This window comes from Typopeltis vanoorti, chromosome 6, assembly GCF_054136105.1.
Source record: "Typopeltis vanoorti isolate ZY-2024b chromosome 6, IOZ_Tvanoo_1.0, whole genome shotgun sequence".
Lineage (NCBI taxonomy): Eukaryota > Metazoa > Arthropoda > Arachnida > Uropygi > Thelyphonidae > Typopeltis > Typopeltis vanoorti.
The window spans coordinates 54,494,000-54,520,807 of NC_143554.1; the positions used below are offsets into that span (position 1 = coordinate 54,494,000).

At 35.1% G+C, this 26,808-nt stretch overlaps 1 protein-coding gene across 1 annotated transcript in view; it reads left to right on the forward strand.

Moving 5' to 3' along the window:
- Positions 1-26,808, forward strand: part of LOC150105460 (2-amino-3-carboxymuconate-6-semialdehyde decarboxylase-like) — a 130,587-nt gene that overhangs the window by 44,747 nt on the left and 59,032 nt on the right. Inside the window, exon 5 of the mRNA XM_090394163.1 lies at positions 2,221-2,314. Coding sequence (XP_090250289.1) covers positions 2,221-2,314 — 94 coding nt within the window. The remainder of the gene's footprint in view (positions 1-2,220; positions 2,315-26,808) is intronic.

The window sequence follows — 26,808 nt, forward strand, 5'->3', positions numbered from 1 at the left end:
TCTATGACAGAACTACATGATTAAGTTTACATTATTATTAATCTCTAATCAACAATTTTCCTCCAAATTACAAGGGGGGGGGTAACCCAAAAATAACTGGAATCTGAACTTGGGGCGAGCACATTTTCTAGTTACGGATGATGCCACTAGGCATTGTGTGTGCAGTTTTCCACGCCATTCTAGCAAGTGGAGTCATCCTGTGTGAACTGGTTAATTGTTCTGTTTTGTTAGTGCTTACAAGCAAGTTTGGCAATTTTGTGATGGCTGACCAAAAGGAATTGAGTGTACATGAAATTTTGTTTCCTTTTGGGTAAAACTGCAGCTGAAACTATTGTTATGCTTCAACAAGCCTTTAAGGATGATGCTTTAGGTAAAATTTAAGTTTTTGAGTGGTTTTCCATTTCAAAAATGGGGACATGTCAGTTAAAGACCAACGACGATCAGGCCAACTTTCAACAAGCAGAAATGAGGAAAACATCAAAAAAGATTTGCCAAGAAATCAATGAAGATTGGCAAAAGATAATTGAGCAAGTTTCTGAAGAAAAATTTGTCATGGAGTTTGTGCTAGTGAATTTTAACAGAAGATTTGCAAGTGAAACGTGTGTCCACTAAATTTGTGCCTTGTTTGCTCATAGAAGAAAAAAAAAAATGTGTGAATGTTTGCTGTGATTTGAATGAGAAAGTTCTTAATGATCAGAACTTTCAAAAGTTCTGACCAGGGACGAGTCTTGGTGCTACTCTTATGATCCAGAAACAAAACAAGCATCAAGCCAGTGGAAACATGCAAATTCACCAAGACCCAAGGAAGCACTGTCAAGTTCGATCAAACATCAACGCAATGTTGATTTTTTTTTTTTTTATGTTAATAGAATTGTATACAAAGAATTTGTTCCTCCTGTACAGACAACAAACAAACATTTTTATCACAGCATATTGAGAAGATTGTGTGAGAGCATGCTACGAAAACAGCCAGAAATGTGGAGTAGTGGAGATTGGTTGCTCTAATGTCCCAGCCCACATAGTCTTGTCTGTCCAAGAGTTAATGACACAAAACAACTTGGCAGTTGTCCACCCTCCCTACTCACCTGACCTCTCTCTCCATTTGACTTTTTTTATTCCCATGGATAAAGAAAACCATGAAAGGGCAGAGATTCGTTGATGTGAATGAAATAAAAGAAAAGTCACAGGAGACCATAAACAGTATTTCAGTTGAACAGTTCCAGAACTGTTTCCAGCAGTGGAAAAAACAGTAGGACAAGTGCTTTGACTCACATGCAGAGTACTTTGAAGGATACTAGAATATGGTATTATAAACTGTAATAAACTTAAAAAAAAAGTTATTTTTGGGTGTCCCCCTTTTTTTAGTCTGTTATTTGTGAACACTCCAATATTGTCATATCTACCATTTCATGCTTCTAAGTTACTTCTGACTAAATCAGTCTGCATAGACCTTGGTCTTCCTCTGCGTCTCTTGACTGCCATCTTAGTATCAAGCATCCGTTTTGCTACCCTTTCCTCACCTATTCTATTTAAGTGGCCATACCCATTATTGAATGTTAACAATGTCAAGTTCCTTTCTAATATCCTTATTTGTAATATGATTCTGCCACTGATGCCATCAGTTGACTCCCCTAATTTTTCTCAGACTTCTTCTCATATCTGTGGTCACTGGTCTTTGATCAAGTGCTTTATTTCTAACTCAATCTCAGATCCATAACTTAAAACTAGTTTGAATACTGTCTTGTATATTGCTAGTTTGGTTTTTTGGCTAATTTATCTATTCCATATAAATTTATTCATCTAGCTACCCATCATACTAGTTTTGCTTATTCTGTTGTATATTTACAGATTTAACCTGCCATCTTCACTAAAAACTGTGCTTTAATAGTTGAAATTTGAAATATTTCACTTGTTCAATAGGCTCTCCGTTCAGAATGCAGCTGAAGTTTTCTACATTCCTGCTTACTTTCATAGTTGAGTCTTTTTATTGATGATTTTCATGTCAAATTTTTTCCAACTGTTATTCAATTTAGTTAAAGAATCCCGAAGACTTGCACTAGATGTGTTTAGGAGTACAACACCATCTGCATAAAGCAAAGAACTAAATTTGACATGTCCAAATCTAATACGATATTCTATTATGATAACTCTACATTATTAAAATATTGATATCCTTTGTGTTACTATTAGATATTGCTAATTACTGCTCTTTCTTTACAGACAGCAGAAGATCTTGATTGCTCCATTTTTGTACACCCCTGGGACATGGAACAGGGAGGTCGTATGTCCAAGTATTGGTTACCTTGGCTCGTTGGTTAGTTAAATAATTTACTATTGCTATTATTATAATTATTTCTTGGGCATCTCAATGGAGTCACGCCAATCATGGGAGACCCACTCTTACTATTGTTCACACGGTATCCTCCTTCAATTAATTCACAGACAAAGCAGTTCAAACCATGTTTGGCAACCCATTCCATCCATTTACCACCATACAAGCAAAAACTTTAGTCTTAATATCCTTGCTAACCACACTCTTATATACCATTTCCAAGGGTGAATCCTTTAATCCTTTGTTTTTCTCTGTTTCTACCATCTTCTTCCTCTGCAGCTTGTCCCACTTCAGTGGGGTCACTGTTAATGATGAGTCTCCTCCACATCCTCCTGTCTTGGGCTGTCACCACATCCAAGTTCTTCATCCTCAAGTCCTCTTCTACCAGCTCCCTCCATCTCTTCTTTGGCCACCCACACTTCCTCCTTCCTTGCACATCCATCTGCATGACCTTTCTTCCTACATATTCGTTCTCCCTCCTCATCACATGACCAAACAATCTCAACCTTATCTCCTGTATCTTCGCTCCTAAGTTTGTAACTTTCACTGTTTCCCCTCACATAGTCATTTCTCAGACGATCCTTTCTGGTCACACTGCACATCCACCTAAGCATTCTCATTTCTGCTACCTCCACCCTGCTGCTGTTATTTTTCCTCAGAGCCACAGTTTCCATAGCATAAGTCATAGCTGGCCTCACTACTGTCCTAAAGATTTTGCCTTTCAGATTGATTGGCACCCTCTTATCGCATAGCACTCCAGTTCCTCCAACCCACTTGTATTCTGCATCAAACTTCCTTCTCAGCCCTTCTTCCTTCTTCTACCACTGTTGAACCTAAGTATCTAAAGTCCCTCACCTTCCTGATGACATTTCCTTCCAGATTCTCTGTTTCTACCATATATTAAAAAAAGTCTTTGGTGTAAATCCTATAAAACCCCTTTGATAATTTCTTTCTATCATCTCACTTCTTTTTTTGTTTATTATATAGTTTCTGAAGCTGATATGGAGCATTACACATTACACAATCTTTATCACTTTCTTCTGAATCCTTTTAAAGCTTTATAAATAAAAAAATTCCCTTTATAAATAAAAAATAATAATAAAAAAAATTCCTTGTCATGTACATCTCTAATTCCTGCAGCATGTTCTTCATCATCCACATAACTCCCTGTCCACAATCCCTGACATCATCAATTTCGTATAGTTCACTTCCATCAGTGTTGTACACAGCTGTACAACAGTCATATGTTAAACTGGCAACCATTTACCTTTCCCCAAACTGCCAGTCTATTTAAGTCATCCTGCATGATCTCTACATCATCTTTATTAACTATCACTCTTCATAGGTTTGCATCATAGCAAACAATTGAGTATTTCCTGTTAAATAATTTCCTATATCATTCATGTATAAATTAAACAGCAGAGGACCAAATACTGAGCCTTTCACTACACCACTAGTCACTTTGTTTCTTTCAAACTCTTTCTTGTCCATTAGCCACCTGTTATCCAAATCACCAGCTTATATCCATCCCCATTTGCTGTAATTTATGCAACAGATTTCTGTGTGGTACCTTGTCAAAATTCTTTTGCAAAATCTGGTAGTATCACTGTGTAGCCATTTCCTTTATCCAACTTAACTGTCACTTGATTACGAAAAGTGAGCATATTACTAAGGCAAGACCTACCAATCACAAAATCATGTTACCCCCCCCCCCCCTATGTTCTTGTCCATCCAGACCTGAATTCTGTCATTTACCAACTCCTTCAATACCTTAACCACCACTTCTGAGATACTCATTGACCTGTAATTTGCTACCTTTGTCTTGGAGCCTCCTTTAAGCATTGCAACTATTTTGCTCTCTTTCTACTCCCTAGTCACTTTCCCAGAACTAAACTTAAATTACACAACTTAGAAGTGGTGCCAGTTTCCTTGCACAATCTCATAATACACATACTGATATGCCATCTAATCCTCTGGCTATGTTCACATTAAGGTTCAGCAATATTCCAAGCATCTCCAGTTCATCTACTTTATTTTCAACATCAGTCATTGTCTATAATAAATTTAGTTCAATCCTTTATCCAAGTGTGAGCAAACAAAGTTTGCACCTGAAAGTATCTTCAGGACTGGGGTAAGGTGGTACAACACCAGGCAACTCATTGCAAAGGTGGAGCAAGCTAACATCACTCCTATCTCAGTATCTCCCATAATGCAGAACACATTTCCGTGCGGATATGTATAATGTTATGCATTAAAGGAAGGGCCACTACCCCCAGACTAGTTTCGACCTTTATTGAGGTCTCTTCAGTGGGAGCCAGGCCCAAGTGAAGATACCAGGCAGAAGCATTAGCAAGGTCATCTCTGCTTTGTTTGCTCACACCTTGGATAAAGGATTAAACTAAATTTATTATAGTCTAACCAAGTGAAAAATAAACTTTCAACATCTTTCTCTAAATCCAGAGTAATTTAATAAAAAGGTGGCACACCATTTGACAACTCCTATAGGTAGAGATGACCTTGCTAATGCTTCTGCCTGGTATCTCCACTTATGCCTGGCTCCCACTGAAGAGACCTCAATAAAGGTTGAAACTAGTCTGGGTAGTGGCCCTTCCCTTAATGCATAACATTATACATATCCACAAGGAGATGTGTTTTGCATTATGGGAGATACTGAGATAGGAGTGATGTTAGCTTGCTCCACCTTTGCAACGAGTTGCCTGGTGTTGTACCACCTTACCCCAGTCCTGAAGATACTTTCAGGTGCAAACTTTGTTTGCTCACACTTGGATAAAGGATTAAACTAAATTTATTATAGTCTAACCAAGTGAAAAATAAACTTTCATCAGTCATTGTCACATATGATCACTCAGTTAACTCAATTATTTTGTTTGTCTCCCCCACTGTTAGCACCTGTTAAAGTCATAGAGTGAAGAGTTCTTTGGAATTTCCTTTGGTGTTATCAGTTAGCTTCCTTTCATAATTAGCTTTTTTGACCATCCTTAACATACAGGTCATTCTTTGCGCCTGTAACTTCTGCTACTCATGGGCTTGCTGATAACCTTTCTCTTCATGTTGAAATGGATTTAAATGGTATTGATATGAACACAGATTGATAAGAAAATAACTATTTATTAACTTAAAAGCTAATATTTCATTGGTATTATATCCAGCATCTTCAGAGCACACAAAACAAAGTTTGTTACAAATACGGGACAACCACAATTCGGTGTAACAGTGGGGTAGTATAAGTAATTGCAGCATACAACACAAGACTAAAGTCCTAATATGGAGCCGTCTAAGTTAAAAAAAAAAAAAAACAATAGTCAAAAGTTTTGAAAAAATATAGTAGTCCTTGAAAGTTTTAAAAAATAGTAGTCCAAAGTTTTGAAAAAAATAAAATTAAAATAAATAAATATTAATTTGGTCTTAGGATGACTAACTCCCAAATCTTTGGTAGATTTATACAGCCATATTTGTTAAGGTTTGGAGTATGTTTTAAGGCTTCTGTTAATGCCAGAAACAATCCCTCTGACTTGTAGAAGCTTCTGTGCAGTACTTTTGTTTTTTTCCAATTGATCCTGTGTGCCGTGGTATCCAAAGCATGGTCTGCCAGACCTGACTTCATAGTGAAAGTGCTGGATATATTTTTTGTGTTCACTGAGGAAGTAAAAATTGTGAGTATGCTGCCACAGCATAATAGAAGTAACCTGAGAAGAGGATACATTATAGCAAAAATCAGTGCATAGTTTGTGCATGTGTGGAGTGATTTGATGGGAGGAAGGAAATGTATGAGGTAGATCAGGGGTCGCCAAACTTCTTTGCCGTCGATCCCTTCAAGAGTTTCTTGACTTTTTATCGACCCCCCTCTATTTTACTATTACGTAATTATGACAGGACAAGCAAAAAAAAGACACCTATGTGAGTTTTTAAATTGTTTATTTTATGGTTACAGTGTTTCTTGTATGTATAATATAGTATATATTATTATATCGGCTTAATGTAAAAGGAATACGTTTTTGTTTTTGCCATCCTTATTAACATTACATATTTGATAGGAGGGATAAATAATATATAAAATTTAATTTAGATAACAAAATAATAATAATATAATCATCCTATAGGTATATATAGGATGTACCACAGACATCCGTTTATTGGTAAATACGTCATTTTGGCCTACATGATTGGCTTCCATAACTATTTTCATGACTCCATCTAACAGGTCCTATTCATGTCACTGTTCCCACGATTCACTCTTAATTACGTTGTCATTCAGGGTGGAAGTAATCCAAGTAATATTACCCATACAATGATGTCTTAGATTTTTCTATCGACCACTGAGGCAAATAGTTTGCAAAAAAATCTGTTCACAACTAAGTTTTTTTTAACTTAGATTGTGCCATATTAGGACTTTAGTCTTGTGTTGCACGCTGCAATTACTTATACTGTTACACCGAATTGTGGTTCTCTCGCATTTATAACAAGCTTTGTTTGTGTGCTCTGCAGATGGTGGATATAATACCAGTGAAATATTAGCTTTTAAGTTAATAAATAGTTATTTTCTTATCAATCTGTGTTCGCATCAACACCGTTTAAATCCAATTTATCATGTGTGATGAACACATGAGCCTGTTCACGTGTTTCTCTTAATGCTTTTCTGCGCTTCCTGCTTAATGATGCTATTCATTCATTTAACTCCTACCTGATTTATCCTCCTGATTGTGAGTATACAGTCTGATATTGCTTTTTTCAAACATCCCTTGATATCTCCTCTCCAAATTTTATACTATGGTACAGCTCTAAGCTGACTCTTCAGTTTCTCTTAATCCACTGTTTTGTAATTCCACATATCCAAGTCTACACGTCAGGCATTCTTCCAACTAAAGACCACATGATCACTTTCCCCCAAGCAGAGGTGGAACAGAAGCATTATTTGCTGCTAAATTTTCTGATGTTATAACGAGATCCAGCACTCTCAAACTTAGAGTCCCCTCCAGGTAGTTATCTCTCAGTAGCTTAATTCATTTCCTTCCCATCCTGTGACTATTCCTCCTTTTTAGTCTGTCTCTTGTTGAAGTGTTGTGTAATAATTACTCATCCTTAATTCAAGCTAATTTTCCAATGCATGCCATCCACATTCTCCCTTATATCTCTTCCTCCCAACCTATAGCAGCAGCTAACTATATACAGGGTGTTCGGGATAAATTTGACAGTTTCGTAAGGAAAAAGAAAATCTTCTTTGTATCTATTAAATTTAATGAATTGACAAAAAAACATTACAGGCAGAGTTAATTACAATACTATCAACAAGATTTACTCAAAATAACCACCATTAGCATCGATCACAGCTTCAATTCTGCTTCGGAACCTCGAACAAGCTGATGCTACAGTCTCCCTGGGAAGGGCCGCAAAAACTGTTTTAATTTTATCCATTAACTGGGCTTTTGTATTACTGGAAGTGCGATTGGTGTCTTTTTCAACTGCGCCCCATACAAAATAATCCATGGGGTTAAGGTCTGGGGAGTTTGGAGGCCAAACATTTGGACTGGTGAAGTCGTAGAAATTTTCAGACAACCATTTTTGACTTTTCCCAGAGGTGTGGCAAGGGGCCGAATCCTGCTGCCATACATACGGCCTACCATTGGCTACCCTTGTTATCCAGGGCTTGACTACAGTTAGCAACTCCACGAACAAAGCCCGAATTCCAATGCCAGGGTTCTTCAACACCTGTTCCTGCAGATTTGCGAGGAATTCTGCTGTACGAACGCAATCAGATCGTCTGCTAGGGATCTTTCTTCTTGCTACATCCTCGTAGTCACCACTGCAAGTCTCTAGTTCATGCCTGATTGTTTTTACTGTATTCAGGGAGCATTGGGCAGCAGTCGTAATATCCTTATTTTGATGGCGGGCACGAATCATCATGATACAAGTTATTCTCTTCCATGATTCAGGTGGGTTCCAGCTATCCATCCTTTCTGACATCTTGTATATGAATGAAGAAGGGTCCAAACTTTTAAATGAAGAGAAGTGTGTGTTAATACATGTAACTTACGGAAAAATATAATTAATTATAAATATGTCAAATTTATCCCGAACACCCTGTATTTCTTCTTGATGGCTTCATCTCATACCAGATATCCTCAAATGAACATCTGCATCCCTGTTTTCCTGATATTCTTCTGTGGTTTTTGGCTTCATTTCTTCTGCTATAACAACAACAATCCCCCATTCTGTTCCCTCTGAAAGCCCTATATCCCTATGATTATATCATTCCCTGTCAACCAAGTCACACTAATGCCTATAACTTTTGGTCCAGTTGAATTATCTAATGTCAAATTCCTCTCCCCTATTCTTAATACTTCTGGCATTAGTATACCTAAATGGTCATATCCCTTCATCCCAAACCTTTACATTTTATGCTGATTACATCAGTAACATTAATAATCTGGAGGAGCTACATTCAGAATCATGTGATCACTCTCCCACTTACACACTTCTAGGATGCCTGTACCTGCATCCCCTCCCTAACAAACTCGTTTCCCTGACTTTGCATTTCCAAACTCTTACTGAACAATACTTTCTCAAGACACCTCACTCCAAATCCATTCAAATGCAAACTATCTACCTCATACATTTCCTTCCATCCATCAAATCACTCCACACATCCACAAACTTCATACTATTCCTTCTGCACAAACTATGCACTGATTTTTGCAATAATGTATCCTCTTCTCAGGTTACCTCTGTTATGCTGTGGCAGCATACAATTTTTACTTCCTCACTCTTCTTATTCACTTGTACCAGCAACTCTTTCATATCTTCTCATATGCCACAGTTGTCACCTTGCTAGATCATACTTTTCACTTTCTATGTTTCTTGTAGCATCATTAACATCCTTAATCTTGTCTCTAGGAAACACATTTTATGAACTCTTATGATAAAAACTGCTCTGATCATGCAATCACTATACAAAATTTGATTCTTATCCTCCCTCTTTCACCTTTTCATTCATACTCTGCTTTCTCTCCATTTGCATCTCCCCATTCCTTTCTTCTATGCTATACCATGTACCAGGTGTTTCTCCAACCAGTCTATCTCATGTTTTGTTTTGTTAAAAATTCCATAAATTGTGTTATTTCTCTCATTATCTTCTTGTCATTCTCTTCAGTTTTCACTGTTTTCATTCTTCTTACCACTTGTACTGTGTGCACACTTGCTCACTTGTAACAATGATTGCAGACATTCACATTAAGATCTTTTGTTTATCATTTAACTCACTAATGCCATTCTCCTTACTCTCCACATTTCTGGTGCTTGATATCAAAACACTTCTGATATGTGATATGTGCTCACCAGTTTCGCTTTCTTTCTACAAGATTTTTACTCTACAAATCATATGCATTACTTACAATAAACACAGCAGCTTTCAGAACCACATAAGAAGCAAGCAACCAACCTTTACAAGCACTCATAAAATTAGTACTCCAAAAGAAATGAATGAATTATTGCTAATTATTTTCAAAAACAACTTAACCATCAGCTCCTTAACTAATGACCTCTTAATCTAATGAATTAATTTTCATAGACACAGTTTTAAAAAAAATAATATTTATCAGTCTGAAATAACAATATTAAGAATACTGTTATTTCAATATTCTTAATATTGTTATTTCAATAACAATCATATTAAGAAGCATTCAAAATAAAAAATTAAGTGAATGATCCCATTCTTCTAATCATTATATAAGTTGGTGTTGTCTTGAGATAATAAATATGATTTACATTCTTGACGGTACATTATTAGTTTAAATCCACATGATAAGAACTATAAAGGAAAAAACTTGTCTATTTATGAAGCAGAAATATTTAATATAAACAAAATAAACTGGGGTGCTTAAGGGTCAAAGCTGTATAACTGAGAGGAGACTTCCACATAGCCTTTAAAGGAATGCGGAGAACCGACCAGGGCTTTTGACCTAATGTTCAATCCTCACCTTCTCGTGGTGCATCCTGTTGGGTATCTACCTGGATACTGAACGAACGAGGATGGGCTGGCAATTTGGGATTTAGCCGACCAAATATATTCTTATTAGCTTAACCTTCCTACCGGCTGAGGTGGATGAAATATCCAGCCCACCATAACATTCTGCATGGATCAAAACTTCATCGGCATTGTACCTTTCATCATGCCATTACCTCCCTCTGCCGTTAATCCCTTTACGGCTATTTTAGAGTCATTCGTGGATTAACTGTTAGTGCCTGACTAACAGTTTATGTCACCTGTCTTTACACACACTGGTTTACTTGGAATTTTCTTTAGTCCTAAAATATTTGACTTTTTTGCCTCTAAAATGATTTATTGTGTTTCTTCCCAAAAATTGAAACGAATTTCACATGTGCGAAAAAATCAATCCTAAAATGACCATCGATCAGCCTTTGCAATGAATCTATTTAGTAGTATCAAATTTGCTGTATTATAAATTTATTCTTCACATCACTGCAACGGAACAGTTGCACTGGTTGTTCCAATATAGAAACAACTTTTTTCGCGAATTTTCAGATGTTTGCATTGAACATATTATGTCACATATTTATATTTTTAAATAATATTTATTGAAATAAATATGACCTTTTGCTTTCTTTCCTAGCAAATTACCGTTATATGGATTATCACATTTCATTTCTAGAAATAAATTTTTTTTTTGTTTGTTTTATGAACAACAAACGAACTCAGTTTCCGATTGTGAATCTTTTTAGTATCGAAAATTTATATCCAATCATCTTTTAGCAGAGATTCTTTGCCTTTTCTTTTTTTTTTTAGGATGCACATTACAATAACATCCAGTGCGTAATCACTGTAGATATGTTGAAAATATAATATGAAGGATATCATATACAGAATAATTCAAAATTTATGCTCATTTTGAAGATTTGTAATGCTTACCCCCCCCCCCATCCTTATCCTCTCCTGGAATTCAATTACGTAACCACTCTAAATTTCTACAGGTTCCAAAATGTTTCCAGACAGTATTCAAAATTTATTACTTCATTTTACCGTTTCAACAAAAGAAATAAGGCAATAATATTGTTGTACCCCGAAGCTTCTAATTCAGTACTATTTCTTTGCAATCTAAAACCAGCTGTTCTACTGTCTGCTGAAATGATTTGAAATTTTAGAAATACTATGCTATATTTTCACCACATAAAATTGTTTATATGCATACCACACAAAAAAAAGTTCAGTAGTATTTAGTTTCTTTTTCTTAAAATAATCTAAATATTTTTACTTCTACTTATGCTTCTGGTTGCCATTTCTGAAGTAATCTATGTTTTAGAAATACTTGCAGTAATCCTCTTAGCTGGAGGGAAAGGTAAAGGCTTAGATTACTCTCAGTGCTATTGAGGAAGAAAATTGAGAATGCTTAGCTAGAAGGGACACTAAAGTGCCTGAAGCTATAGTGCGAGATACATCAAGAATGTCATGTTTCGTTTTCAATTGTTGATTAATAGACATCCTAACATAGAAAAAAATACAGACATTTCTTTTACAGGCTGACACAGTATTTATGCTGAAATAAGTTCTTAATTTATAATGATCAGTTTCATTTTTATTATCAAAAAATTATAAATTATTTCATATAATTATCTTGAAAAAGAGAACTTGAATTATTTAAAAGAAAAGGAGCATATACTCCACATAATCTTATTTTTTGGGGAGGGCAGGAAGGTTATATTGAAGACTTATTCAATTTGCAGATATTTCAGAGAATTTATTTTATAAATCGTTCGCAAGACAACTGTTATGAACGTAAATCACTTGGGGAACATGCCCCCATTCATTTTAGCTTAAATAGTAGCAAAGGTTTAGCTACTTCAATAATGCCACGTATCTAAACTAGAAGAAAATGTCGTTATATCTGCCGATGTAACGACATTAGAACTCTTACATAAGTAATTTTTCTAGCATGAATTCTCTATCAGCTATAATGTAATCAATCTACAGATTTTTGCCACTCTTGTATTCTATCATCTTATGCACAGTGATTTCTTCTTTGTACTACAAGAAAAAAAACAGATAACACAAGAAAAATATGGAGTTTTTTTTTTTTTTTTTTCCCATTGGGCGAATTTACAATGTTCTCTATTTGTGTTTTGAAAAGAAACTACAAATGATTTTTTTTCTTACTATTTTTGCCATTATAACATCTGATACAATTACAGGAGTGGCATTTTATCGTTTTCCTCCCACACGAGAAAAAGAAATATGACAATAATATTGTTGATTCTGTCGAACTTTTGTTGTGGAAATTTTTAATACAAAACTTTGTAATTTAAATATATATATATATATATATATATATTTTGCTTATATATATATATATATATATATATAGTTTTATGAAAAAAATATATGATCATTCTGTCATATATATATATATATATATATAAGCAAAAGCATTGCTTATTATAAAATTGGAGCATAATATCAGAACTAGCAGAAAATATATACATATCAATTTAAATCATAACCATTAATTTTATTTTGTAATGACCAATTATACAGGGAAACCAAGAAGGTAAAAGTGCAAAGAACAGTAGATTACAATATAAAGAAAAAAAATTTAGTGATATGTTTAAAGAATTTCATTATTCTCTATAAAGCAAAGTCGCTCAAGCACATCCTTCAGGAAATCTGTGAAGTATTCTTCGAATCATGATTTTGAACAAAAATATAACATAATCTCGAACTTCGGCAGCCGGTTTTTTAAAATAATATTTCAAATAATTATCGTGAATTAATTTCTTCGAGAACAAAGAAAATGTTTTGCGGAGTAAGCAATTAGAAAAAATCAGCAAAAAAATTAAACATTAAATTGGTTCTGGAAGGTAATGCAATATTTAAGTGAAGAAATTAGGCAAGGATCCTTATTTTGTCCAGGCATTAAAATTGTATTGTACAATAAAAAGAGAAAATAAAAATAATTTCTATATTTTTAGTTTATCCAATATAACTAAAATTCAGTTATCCAGCATAGAAGGAGGATACTCAGTTACCTATAACATTTCTTGTTATAGGTAACGGAGTCACAGCTATGAGCCTGAGATAATCTGATTAAGTGCTCTCTTTAGCGTGAGGGATTATCACAACTTCTAATGGACATGCTGGCCAAATTGCACTTCTTATCCATGTTCTTTCAACAGATAGCATGCATCGTATCCAGATTTAGCTGGGAGTCTATAGACGTCCCAGCCGGTTGGGAGGTTAAACCAATACAGAAAATGATGGTACAACAAGACAAAATTTCATGCCGACTGGGGCATCACTTGGTTAAACAAGGCCCCCATTGTTTTCGCCAGGAATCGGGTGAACAGAGAAATGTCAGCTACTGGAACAAATCTGAAAGCACACCACAAACTCAACATCACGAGTGCTAAAGATTGGTACTATCAACATAAGAAGCCTGAATGGCAAAGAAATGGAGCTAGCTGAAGAACTAGATAAGTACTAGATCAACATAATAGGGTTACTGAAACAAAAAAGACAAAATAAGTGAGTTCTTTCTGAGCAATAAATACAAAATGTTATATTCAGGAAATGACAATCAAGGAAAAGAAGGGGTAGCCATAGTATTCAACAAAATACAACGCTAATCTTCTTGAATGGCAGGCAGTCTCAAATAGAGTGATGTGGGCAAATATTAGAATGGGGAAATTGGACAATGAGACTTATTTGTGCCTATGGCCCCCAACAAAAGGTTCTACTGAGGTAGAAGTGGAGGAATTTTTTGATGCTTTAGAAAAAGCAACTGACACAATGAAAAAGGAAAAGTTGGTCCTTATTGGGAATCTAAATAGCAGAGTAGGAAATGATTATCAGACATACAAAAATATTTTGGGAAAATTTGGAGAAAAGAGCAAAGCTAATAATAATGGCAAATACCTATTGGATTTCTGCTCAGGACATGGACTGGTTATTACTAGCATAACACCATGTTCCAACATAAAAATGTGCACAAATTCACATGGAGAGAAGAGGCAAGGAATAAGAAAAGTCTTATTGAACTATGTTATTGTTGATAGTGATGTTTTCTTCCTGGTGGAGGACACCAGAGTGTGCAGAGAATTTGAAATTGGAAGCGATCACTATTTAGTCTTGAGCAGGATAAAATTGAATTTCATGTTGAAAAGAATAACATGTAAGAAAGTTTTAAAGCGAATAAAAGTTGAGTAGCTCTCAGATGTTTAACTGTAGACTAAAATACACAAACATGATTGAAGAAAAAATGAAAGAGTTTGAGAACAGGAACCAAACCTTGGAGATTCAGTGGCAAGCCTTGAAGAAAACCCTGATTGATTCAGCCAGAGAGACATGTGGTGAGGTTGTCTGCAAGGATGGAAAAATCAGAACTCCATGGTGGACACAGGAAGTTAAAGAGGCAGTGAAGGAAAAGAAGAAAGCATATCAAAAGTTCCTGGCAAATAAGTCAGCTTTTGCTCTTAGAGAATACAGAGACAAATGTAAAACTAGCTAAACAAAAGTCATGGGAGGACTTTGGCAAGAACATAGAAAATAAATATCAAGGTGGTAAGATATTCTGGAAGTTGTTGAAGAAGCTTAGAAATGGAGGAAAGAGTGCTGTAAAAAGAGTTAGAGGTGATAAAGGTGACATGAAAATGGGAGAAAAAGATATCCTTGAAGTATGGAGTAACTACTTTGAAAAATTGCTAAATGAAACAAGCAGTTATAGCACAGTGGTAAAAAACACTCAACAGGCATACAGTCAGGAATACATATCCATACTTGAAGTAGAAAAAGCCATCAAAGGCTTGAAATGTGGAGAGGCAGCAGGAGTAGATGATATTCGACCAGAAATGCTGAAGCATGTTGGTATAAAAGTCTTACAGTGGCTGCACTGCATAGTTCAGAAAGCCTGGACAGAGGGACAAATTCCCGATGATTGGAGTAGAGCTCTCATAGTACCCATATATAAAAAGGAAAATAAAACTGAATGTGAGAATTACAGAGGTATTTCCCTACTGACTGTTCCTGGCAAGATCTATGCAAGTATACTTGAAAAATGGTTAAGAAGAATTGTGGAAGAAAAGCTTGGTGAAGAATAACCTGGATTCAGGCAGAGACTGTCAAGATCAGATCTTCATTTTATGACAGATAGTCGAGAGAACATGGGAATATAACAAAGATCTGTATGTAAGTTTTGTCGATCTGGAAAAGGCATATGACAAGGTGCCAAGAGAGAAGCTATTCAATACGCTACAGTTATATGGTGTCAATTGGGCATTATATCAAGCAATACTTAGTCTTTATTTGAGTTGCAAGTCAGCAGTTAGAATTGAAGGAGGTAGATATAGGAAGATGGTTTAATGTTAAATCTGGTGTGAGACAAGGATGTACATTACCTCTCTGTTATTCATTATCTATGTGGATCACATTATGAAGGAAAGTGGTATTAAACATGATATCAGAATTGGAGATGTTAATGTCAGCTCTTTGCTTTATGCGGACGATGTTATACTTCTAAATAAATCCGCTACAAGTTTGCAAGATTCCCTGATTAAATTGAATAACTGTTGTAATAGATATGGTATGAAGGTCAGCATTAAAAAGACAAAGAAAATGAAAATGGGTAGAATTGTTGAAAATGTCAACTGTGTTGTGAATGCGGAACCTGTGGAACAAGTAAAACATTTCAGCTAATTAGGCACAATTTTTAGTGAAGATGGTAAATTAAATATTGAAATAAACAACAAAATCAACAAATCTGGTATGGGAGGAAGTCAACTGAATAAATTCATTTGGGTGCATGAGACAGCCCCAAATTTGGGGTTGTCTCATGCACCCAAATTTCTCATGCACACCTACATCAGAAGACCTTCAGCCCAATCGGCCAAGAACACCAACATTGCCCGCTTAGGGGCACCATCGGGACTTTTAGGAGAAAGAATAGCTTCCTGCTTCGTTCCTCATTTACTGTGTGTTGTGCTTGTGTGCACATGTCTTGTATTTGGAATAAGAGAGAAATTAGTCGGAACACTAAATTAACTGTATGTTCGGTGTTCGAACCAATTTTAACTTATGGATCTGAGAGCTGTGTTAGAAGTAAAACACTTGACCAAAGACTAGAGACTGCAAATATGAGAGTCCTGAGAAAGATCAGAAACGTGAACAGGTGGCATCAATGGCAATATCATATTAAAACGAGGATATTAGGAAAGAACTTGACATTGACAGCATCCAGGAATGCGTTGGCAGAGCTAATCTCAGGTGGTATGGTCACTTAAACAGAATGGGCGATGTTAGAAAGATCAGCAAAACAAGTGTTCTCTGCCAGGTTGGAAGGAAAATGACCCAGAGGAAGACCAAGATATAGGTGGATTGATGTGGTACAATGTGCCTTAGACGATAGAAATATAAGATCTCATAATGATAATATTGGAGTCTTGACAAGTAACAGACTGATTTGGAGGAAAATTGGAGATAGGAAGTTAGTAATGATGTAAATTTTTCATGTAGTAATCATATCCTATACACCCCTTGAGGGTACATGTCAGGAATATGATGATGACAAAATAAAGTTGTACAGTTTTAAATTCTTACTAAATAGCTTAAGGAAATTACAATGTACAATAGAAAATAAATTTTAATACACTTCCAATATTTCGGCAACGTCACGTTGCTATTATCACAGGAACTTAAATACAAGACATGTGCACACAAGCACAACACACAGTAAATGAGGAACATAGCAGGAAGCTATTCTTTCTCCTATCGAGTACAATCCCACCAACTCACAAATTAGAAAACTCCACAGGCTCCTTAAGAAGGTCACTTCTTGGCCTGTAGAGGTCACTAAAAAATTAAAACTGTTTAACTCCATACCCCCCCCCCCCCCGTATATGTGCAGGGAGGGGTATGGAGTTAAACAGTTTTAATTTGTTAGTGACTTCTACAGGCCAAGAAGTGACCTTCTTAAGGAGCCTGTGGAGTTTTCTAATTTGTGAGTTGGTTTGATTGTACTCGATAGGGAGGTAAGTAGCCCGATCTAACAATAGAGCATTCAGCTTACCTGTGTAATCCTTTTGGTTAAGCAATACTGTGGCATTCCCTTTATCTGCTTTCATGATTATTATTTCCTTGTTTTTCTTTAATTCTTGCAGAGATTTAATTTCCTTATTGGGCATGTTGGTTTTTGGTGGTTTTGCTTTGGTCAGAACACAAGCCACATCCAGTCTAATATCGTTGGCGACATGGTTTGGAAGGTGTCGTATCCTGCGTTCAATTTGTATCATAATGTCTTCAGTAGGTATTCTTCTGGGTGCAATAGCAAAGTTGTGACCATGTGAGAGAGCATCGAGTGCTTCAGGTTTCAAACTAATTGACGAAAGGTTGACTATCGTGTCGGTAGGAATTTAAGCTATTTAGTAAGAATGTATAACCAATGTCTAAGCCTTTCCACGAGAATTAGTTCTAAATTACTGTATAATAAATCATTCTTAAATCTATCATGCTTGAAAGAGAGGAATTAGAAACTGGGTCATATTTATTAATTATTACAATTAGGGAAGGGCCTAATATTTGGTTTGAAAATTGGTTGAAACACCGATTATTTGTCGAAACCAAATATTTTATAAACAAATGTTTTGAAGAAAAAAATACTCATTAAAATTGTTTATCAATTTTTAATGAATGCGTTTTTTGTTCAAAACAATTGTTTATAAAATTTAATTTTGCTCCATCAATATTCGGAACTTCAGTCAAATTGCAGAATGAAGAAAGTTTAAAAAAAATTCTAATAATACTTCACCTAATCATGTGATCACATGAAAATAAATGTGTGTGTGTGTGTGTGAAACTTTGAAAGTTTCAAAAACTGACTGGAGAGCTTATAAAAATGCAATCCTCGGCACTGAAGTTGACTTATCTTGTGTTACTTAAAAGACAGGAGTGCTGGCAAGGTGTCCATATATTCACATTTTATTAGTTCTTTTGATTAAAGTTTCACTGGCTGGACAGTTATTTCAAATGGTTGGTTCTCATTGGAGATCAGGTAGAAATCTTAAAATGACAAGAATTCTGTTTCAGAGAATTGTATTTTTCATAAGTGAACAGCAGTCAGTGCTTAAGAGTAATTAGCAAAAAAAGAGCCTAAATGTATTCATTTCAGCATTGTAAAATAAACAGATCAATACATATTTCATGCACTACTTAAGAAACTTTAAAAGTTTTTTTAAGTAGTGCAAGCTAAGACAACTCCGATACTGGGGATTGTATTTTCATAAGTTCTCTCTTCTTTATTTGAAACTCTTCCAAGTTTATGTGTATGTATATTCAGCTATGAAATAAGCACATGCCTTTAACATTTCTTATCTGTTTATTTTACATTGCCAAAAATGAAGACTTTCAGATAATAAAATTTTGCTTTCCCTAAATATAATAACCATCAAATTTTTAAGTATAGAACCAAGATGCTTCAATTTGGAATAAGTGAGATAGTGAAATGGAGGATATTATGGATTTATCCATATTTTATAGCCAAATGTAGAAAGAAACTTAAAAGTTTTGAAAATTTACCAAAGAGTTTGTAAGGATGTAATATTCTCATAAGCTTCCTAGTAAATTTTCAAAATTAAGAAAACATTCCTATATTTCAACTTTTGCTTGTTTCCACATTTTGCTATAAAATATAGATGAATCTGCAATATTGTTTGTCATTGTATTTTATATAAGACAAATATAAGCTTTTCAGCTCTATAATTTAATATTTTATTATGCAACCATCTAGAGATGACTTTACTTTCTGACATAGTAACAGCATCAAATGACCTTTTGTTTTTACTTCCACTTTTTTTTAACTTGTTCAGCTTGAAGCTTGGTACTTCAGGGTAGAGAAAAATTACTGAACTCATTAATAAAAGGCGAATATACAGATTCCGGATAGAGTTTGTGTTGTTTAAATAGTGCAAACACTCTGATTTCAGTCTTGTTCTCATAGGCTTGCTTATAAATTTTTCAAACCTCACTTTCTTTCTATATTTGGCTATAAAATTTTATAGATGAATCCATAATATCATCCATTTTGATATAATAAAACTACCATTTAATTTCATAGAGAACATTGTATTTAAAAAACAATGCAGTAAAAATCAGTAAAATACTGCACTTTTTTCTTCAAATAACAAAAATATTAATGGAATGTATTTTAAATTGTAAAAATATAGACACAAGACATTGCTGACTATAAGGGTGAAGCAAAATGCTTTTATAATCCCTGCTATCTGATAAGATTACTGTGTGAGGAAAAGTTTATGAGCTAAGAGCTCTGCCTGAGTGGTGCAATTTAAAGATCTTCATTTGGAAGTAGGATGGCCTTGGGTCTCCTATGTTTGGAGAAGTCTGTTTCATCATAATTTGCTGTTTATTGCACTAATTCATTTGTGAAAATGAGAATAATTATGGATTTATAAATCAAAATGAATCTGGGATAAATTATGGTGTAGGAAAATGAGTTTTTCATCATTTTTTGGAGTAGTATGTCTGATTTCTTCATAAATACTTCTGATTTCTGGGAAAAAAAAAAAAAAAGGAATACACTGGTAGCTAGTGGTGAAAGAAATTTCAGAGAAATTATACTGCAGAATATGTTTACTCATCAGCTTTGGAAACCTTCTATTTGAATGGTTGCACAATATAAGGGGAGGCTTTTCCCAGTTGTTTGCATTTATTGACACTAACAGGAATTTTTCTGTTTTGGCCAGCTGAATACCAAATCTTTTTACTGTTTCAGCTAAAACTGAATATCTGAAAAAAAAAATGCCAAATCAGCCAATACCAAAGCAAAACCCGAATATTCACCACATCCCCAGCTGACTGACTTCATTTATTCATGGGACATAACTGACAATGTCATTCTGACTTTGAACTTTCTAAGAGCTGTTGAAATAAAATATTTTTTAATAGTGTATATATATATATATATATATATATATATTTTTTTTTTAAATCTATATCTGTTTATCATGAAGAGAATTAAGTAATTGCTGGCTGGATTGGCCAAGTTATTGGCATACTTAATCTGCAGCCAACAAACTGTGAGTTGCAAATCCCACTGTAGGCATGAATGTTTCATTTATTAAAATATAACTGGAAAAAAAAAAAAAAAAACATATATAAAGAGCTTAAATATAAAGAGCCAATAGGCTTCATTTCGGCGATATAAACATTATTTAAATTAAGAGGATATTAAATCCCACATTGTTTCAAAACCGAATAAGAAACATTGGAATCAGAGAGTTTCATGCCGAATATAGTAAACTATAAAAGTATCGGCGATTACTAGCATGAGCTAACGCAAGTAGTCCTAGTACGTAGTACAATCTCGGGCAACTCGCAGCAAAGGTGGTAAAGTTCTGATCGCTATTCTTGGTATTTTCCATAATGTAAAAATACATTTCCTGGGAAATGTATGCTGCTATTACATTATGGTGGGAGGTCACTACCCAGACTGGTTTCAGCCTTATGTATAGATGAAGCGGGCTCTAAAAATAAGACGATCCTGAAAGATCGCCCAACTCTGCGTTGTTCCACTCAATGACAGGTTCACCCCGTCACCGAGAAGAACTTCTCAGTATTGGCTCTACCCAGTGGCAGGCTCACCCCACCACCAAGCAGAGCCATAATCTCAGCGGTAGCCCCACTCAGCGACAGGCAAAAACCTATCCCAAAGCAGAGCCTCTCGGAGCCCCCTCCACTGGTTTCAGCCTTTATTGAGGCTTCATCAATGAGCAGCTAGACCAAATAAATACCAAAGGGTATTGCGAAAAGAACTTATATACTTTGCTATACGAGTTGTCAAAAAGGTAAAACCATTAAGTTACTTAAATATAAAGAGCCGATAGGCTTCATTTCGGCGATATAAACATTATTTAAATTAAGGGGATATTAAATCCAACATTGTTTTAAAACCAAATAAGGAACTCAACGATTGGAATCAGAGAGTTTCATGCCGAATATAGCAAACTATAAAAGTATCAGCGATTACCAGCGTGAGCTAATGCAAGTAGTCCTAGTACGTAGTACAATCTCACGCAACTTAATTTAAATAATGTTTATATCGCCGAAATGAAGCCTATTGACTCTTTATATTTAAGTAACTTAATGGTTGCACCTTTTTGACAACTTGTATAGCAGAGTATATAAGTTCTTTTTGCTATACCCTTTGGTATTTATTTGGTCTACTCACTGATGAAGCCTCAATAAAGGCTGAAACCGGTGAGATTGCTAATATGAGTTCGCTCTCTTTGCCTTAAGGGAGCAATTTGAGTGTCCGGAGAAAGTGTTTTCTGGCACAGCCCAGTGAGGGGCTTTGTCGATGAATGCTTTTCTTCGGAATATGAGCGGTTCTGCTCGGTGGTGGTGGCGGGTGGAAGGCCATCACTGAGTGGAGCCAACGCTGAGATGGATGGTCTTTCGCACACAACTGAGTGGCCTAGGGATCTTCCAAATTTTTAGAGACGGCTTTACTTATTCATAAGGCTGAAACCGGTGAGATTGCTAATATGAGTTCGCTCTCTTAAGGTTTTTTGGAAACAATGGAATCTCAATATGCGTGCAGTAACGTGTTATAGAAGTAAATTAAAATATAACTGAAAAAAAAAAAAAAAAAACATATATAAAGAGACTATTTTACACAATTTTGTAAGACAATTTCCCATACTTTAGGAATAGTAAGAATGTCATTGCGGTTTACAAATAATAACATTGTAACTAATCCATATATTTGATCCTGTTAGACTTCACCTTACACCAAATAGCCTCAAATGAGTTCCTTCTCATATGCTGCTTTAGAAAATTGTTACACAACATCTCAATAAATCCGGCTTCATTCTTTTCATGAGATGTTAATGCTACCCGATCAGTATTCATATAATTAGTCACCTATGATGATTAATCATTTAGTACCCGTTTCTAGACAAAATAAATGTTTCTAGTCACTGTGGTTATACGTGTGTTTCTAGTCTTCATTATATAAAACGTCTTATTCCTTCATGGGGAACTGACAGCACAGAAGACCGACTTACTAGGCAAACTTCAATTAAAACAGGGTAAGCCAGAATGCTACATGCTAGAATTTCTTTTTTAAAAAAGTGCAGATGCAATAAACTCATTCCAACTTTTGCAAAATTAAAAGAAGTCATCAAATCTCCAGGTGCCCATAAAATCTATGAGAAAGCAAGCCATTCCTTACTACTTAATCAGTTACGAGTTTCTAAGCATGAATTGGCAACAAATAATTTAAAAATTACTTAACTAGAAGCAGAATTATCAAATACATAAAATCAAGATTTACTACAATTGATTATAAGTGTCTCAAAAAATTCGGGGATAAAAGCAATATTCATCTACGTAATAAATACCTTAACTTACTAAATCATTCTAAGAAGATCACTAACAAATTACTGACTGAAAAATGGGTAGTCAACTTATCTAACCATCCAACAACAACAGACGAATTAAATGTTCTAGCATAAATTTGCAATTTCACCTAAATGTTTCCCATGTTTGGATTTCATACATAACATAGAGAGAAATATCAGCCATCTTTTCAGTATTGAAGCCAACACACTTCGTTTTGAGGTAGCAAAAATAATCTATGATGCCAAACCTTCGGACTTAAATATTCCACCATCAGAATTGAAAGCTCTTACCTCCTTAAAACATAATAAAAACATAATCATTACCAGAGCTGACAGGAAATACCACTGTTGTTCTTGATACCAATTCATATGATTGGAAAATGAATTTACTACTCCGAGATCGTAATACTTACGCTAAACTGGATTATGATCCTACAAAATGTCAACTCAGGAAATTAAATAAGTTATTTGATGAATCCTCCTTAGATGAAAAAACAACTAAAAAACTCAAGACATACCATGCTAGACCTCCTAGAATTTATGGTTTACCTAAGCTTCACAAGGTTAATGTTACTCAGACCGTCGTAGATTCTATTGGCAGTCCAACTTACAAGTTATCAAGATTCTTATCTAACCTTATCCGTCCTCACATAGGCCACTCAACCTCTTCAAATCAAAAATTCCACAGAGTTTCATGCAAAAATAAAAGCATTCAACTGTTAAAAACTGACTTGTTAATTAGCTTCGACATTGTCTCCCTCTTCACTAAACATTCTCCATAAAGAAACAGTAGAATTATTAACTCAAAAATTTCCGTCTGATATAGTTGAATTATTCAAATTTATTATTGAACCTGGTTACTTCACTTGGAAAGGTAAAATTTACAAGCAAGAAGGAACAGCAATGGGGTCTCCATTATCATGAAACTTAGCAAACCTGTTTCTAGAACCTGGAAGAAAAGATTTTCACTTTTGAACCCAAACCAAAAATTTGTTTGGTTTGGGTTCAAACCAAATGTCGACGATGTCTTTGCAGTCTGGGATCATCCCAAACATGAATTACACCTGTTTCTAGACAAAATAAACCTTCTTCACCCTCGCATCAACTTTACGCTACAAAAAGAATCTCCACAGGGTATCTCCTTTCTGGATTTACACATTCAAAGAAAATGGTTCCATCGCCACGTCTGTCTATTCATAAGCCTACATTTTCAGGTCGCTACATTCACAATTCTTCTGCTAATCGTCCATCTCAGAAATTTGGCATCATTAAATCACTAGTTACCAGAGCACATAAATTCTGCTCCTCTGAAGAATCTCTAAACTAAGAACTAGAAATAATCAAAAATACAGATATACTAAATGGATATAATCTTAAAACAACTCAAAAAATCATCAGTCATCTCCCCACACACATCAACCTAGACAAGAAGAAGCCCATAGGATTCCCATACCTTATGTCAAAGGCATCTCCGAACATCTTTCAAAAATTATGAATACAATTTGGCCACTACTTACAAACCCATCAACCAGATCTATAACTTGTTACCTTCTCCTCTCTCACCTCTGATGTTACCTGGCGTTTATGAGATCCCATGCTCTTGCAATTTGTCTTACTTTGGACAGTCAGGTAGATCTGTTCAGAAACAAATCTCAGAACATCAAGACTACATTTGTCTTTTCAAACTGCAGAAATCTGGTTTCTCTCAACACAAAGCTGAGAACCCAAACCATAGGATCCATTGGGAAATTCTTTCCAGAATTGCATGAGAGTCTGATCATTTCCTTCAGTGGCAGAAATGGCTTGTAACAAGTTCTCCGTAGATAATAAGCCTTAAATACTGCAAGACCCCCCCCCCCTTCACTGATCCATCGCTTGGATCAATGAAGCAGTGTTTGGAGGGAGAAACCTTCATCTTGGGGTGAAGATCACCGATATAAGGTTGATTGACCTGGATCATTATCTAGAATTAATAAAATTTTAAATTCTACATTTTCTTTCACACAAGAGGTTTCCATTTCATTCACATAACAGTTCATTAAGGCATCCACAAATAATTTTAAGTCATCCACGACTTCTTATTGCTCTGATAATGAACTGGAAGAGTATGCTTCCTAATGTTTTTGAAGGCTCATGGATTCTCACTGTGCCATATCGCAAATGGTTTCAGTTTATATCCAGCCACATTACCCCCCCTAATAGAATCATCATATGGTCATTAAGAGCTTTGAAACCAGGTACAGATTTTAGCTTTTTGTGGATGAATGTCTGCGCAGCCATTTTTTTCTGAAAGAAGGAAGTCTCATCCATATTAAATATTTGCTGTGGCAAATAATTTTCCTCCGTAATAATTTTATCCAATTTCTCCACAAGTCCTTGGTGGTCTTCTCATCAGCACCACCTGCAGATTCACCATACATTTTCACATTATGCAGTGCAAAAACGCTGCTTGAATCTCATGAACCAACCGGAAGAAATGTTGAATTCGTAGTCATAATCGAGTCCTGCTTTCGCCTTCAACATATTGAAGAGACTTAGTGCCACAGCAGTTATGGTCATAGTGCTAAAGGGCATGCACTTTTTGTTCTGGTCCTCTATCCATATCACCAATAGGAACTTGTTGCTTCATCACTATCATCAATTAATGAAAGCATATCTTTTCATAGCCTCTACGATTTTATCCTTATTTTTCAAAATGGTCGTCACTGTAGAATGGGACTATTTGAAGTCATATGCGATCACATTGATGGACTTACCAGCTTCATGTTTCTTCTTTTATAACTTGCAACTTCGTTTCAAGATCAACTGTTCACCTCTTTTGTTGTGATTCTTCACTAGGCTTTTGATTGGGCATTGCACAAAATATCACAAAATATTTAACGATAAATACACAAATAATCTATTTCTCAAACACAAAATCAACAGAGGTACTGTTGAAGACACATGCCGACTGCCGAGGGAGGTTGCTGCTGAACGCACTATTATCACTGCATGTGATACATTGTTGCTAAATACAAACCTTTTTACTTTACACTTGTGTTGTTCAAAAGTACAGCCGAAAATGTTATTTATTCCCTTATGGGATCATGGATGTATCTTCAAACAGATGTAACTCGAGGGATGACTATGTGTGTGTGTGTGTGTGTGTGTTTAATGTATATTACAGCTATGTAGGAGTTGATCTTAAGATAACAGTCTCCCAAATTTCTGGCAAATTAATGCAACCTTACTTGTTCAGGTTAGGAGAAATCTTCATAGCCATGGCTGACTATAAAAATAATCCTTCTGACCTGTAACTACTTATAAATAGCATATTGGTTTTCTTCCATCTGATCAACTCTCCTAAGGATAAACTCTATCCTCTAGCATACCTGGAATGTATGAAATTCCTTATGACTTGGTCCATTATGGGCAGACAGGAAGATCTGTTAACATCAAAAATACATTTGCTACCATTATTATGACAAGTCAGGACTGGCAGACCATGCTTTGGGCATTCCTTCATGCAAGATTAGATGGAAGAAAATTAGTGTGCTATATTACAGGTCAGAACGATTTTTATTTCTTGACCTGTTAGAAGAATTCTAACCTCTGCATTAATTCGTCAAAAATTTGGAGGCTGTTATCTTAAAATCAACTCCTACATAGCTGTAATACTTCTTTTAACATTAGAGTGCACCAAATTAGGACTTTAGATAGATCTTTTGTCTGTTACAATTTGAATTGTTTCACTTACTCATTGTCATGTGTAAACTATAACATGCTGATTTGTGCTCTGAAGATGCTAGTTTGAAATCGAGCGAAATATAATCTAGTTAATAAACATATTTTTTTATAAAATAGTTTATTTGATGTTGTTAATACCATTAAAATAGGTAATAAATAAGACAACAAATATTGCACTCTAAAATGAAGATGTGTATAAATTCACATGAAAAAAACCCACATGTGAATTTATGCATATGTTTATTTTGGAGAATGGTATTTGTTATGTCCATGTCCTGAACATAAATCCAGTGAGCACTTAAAACCATTTACATTTG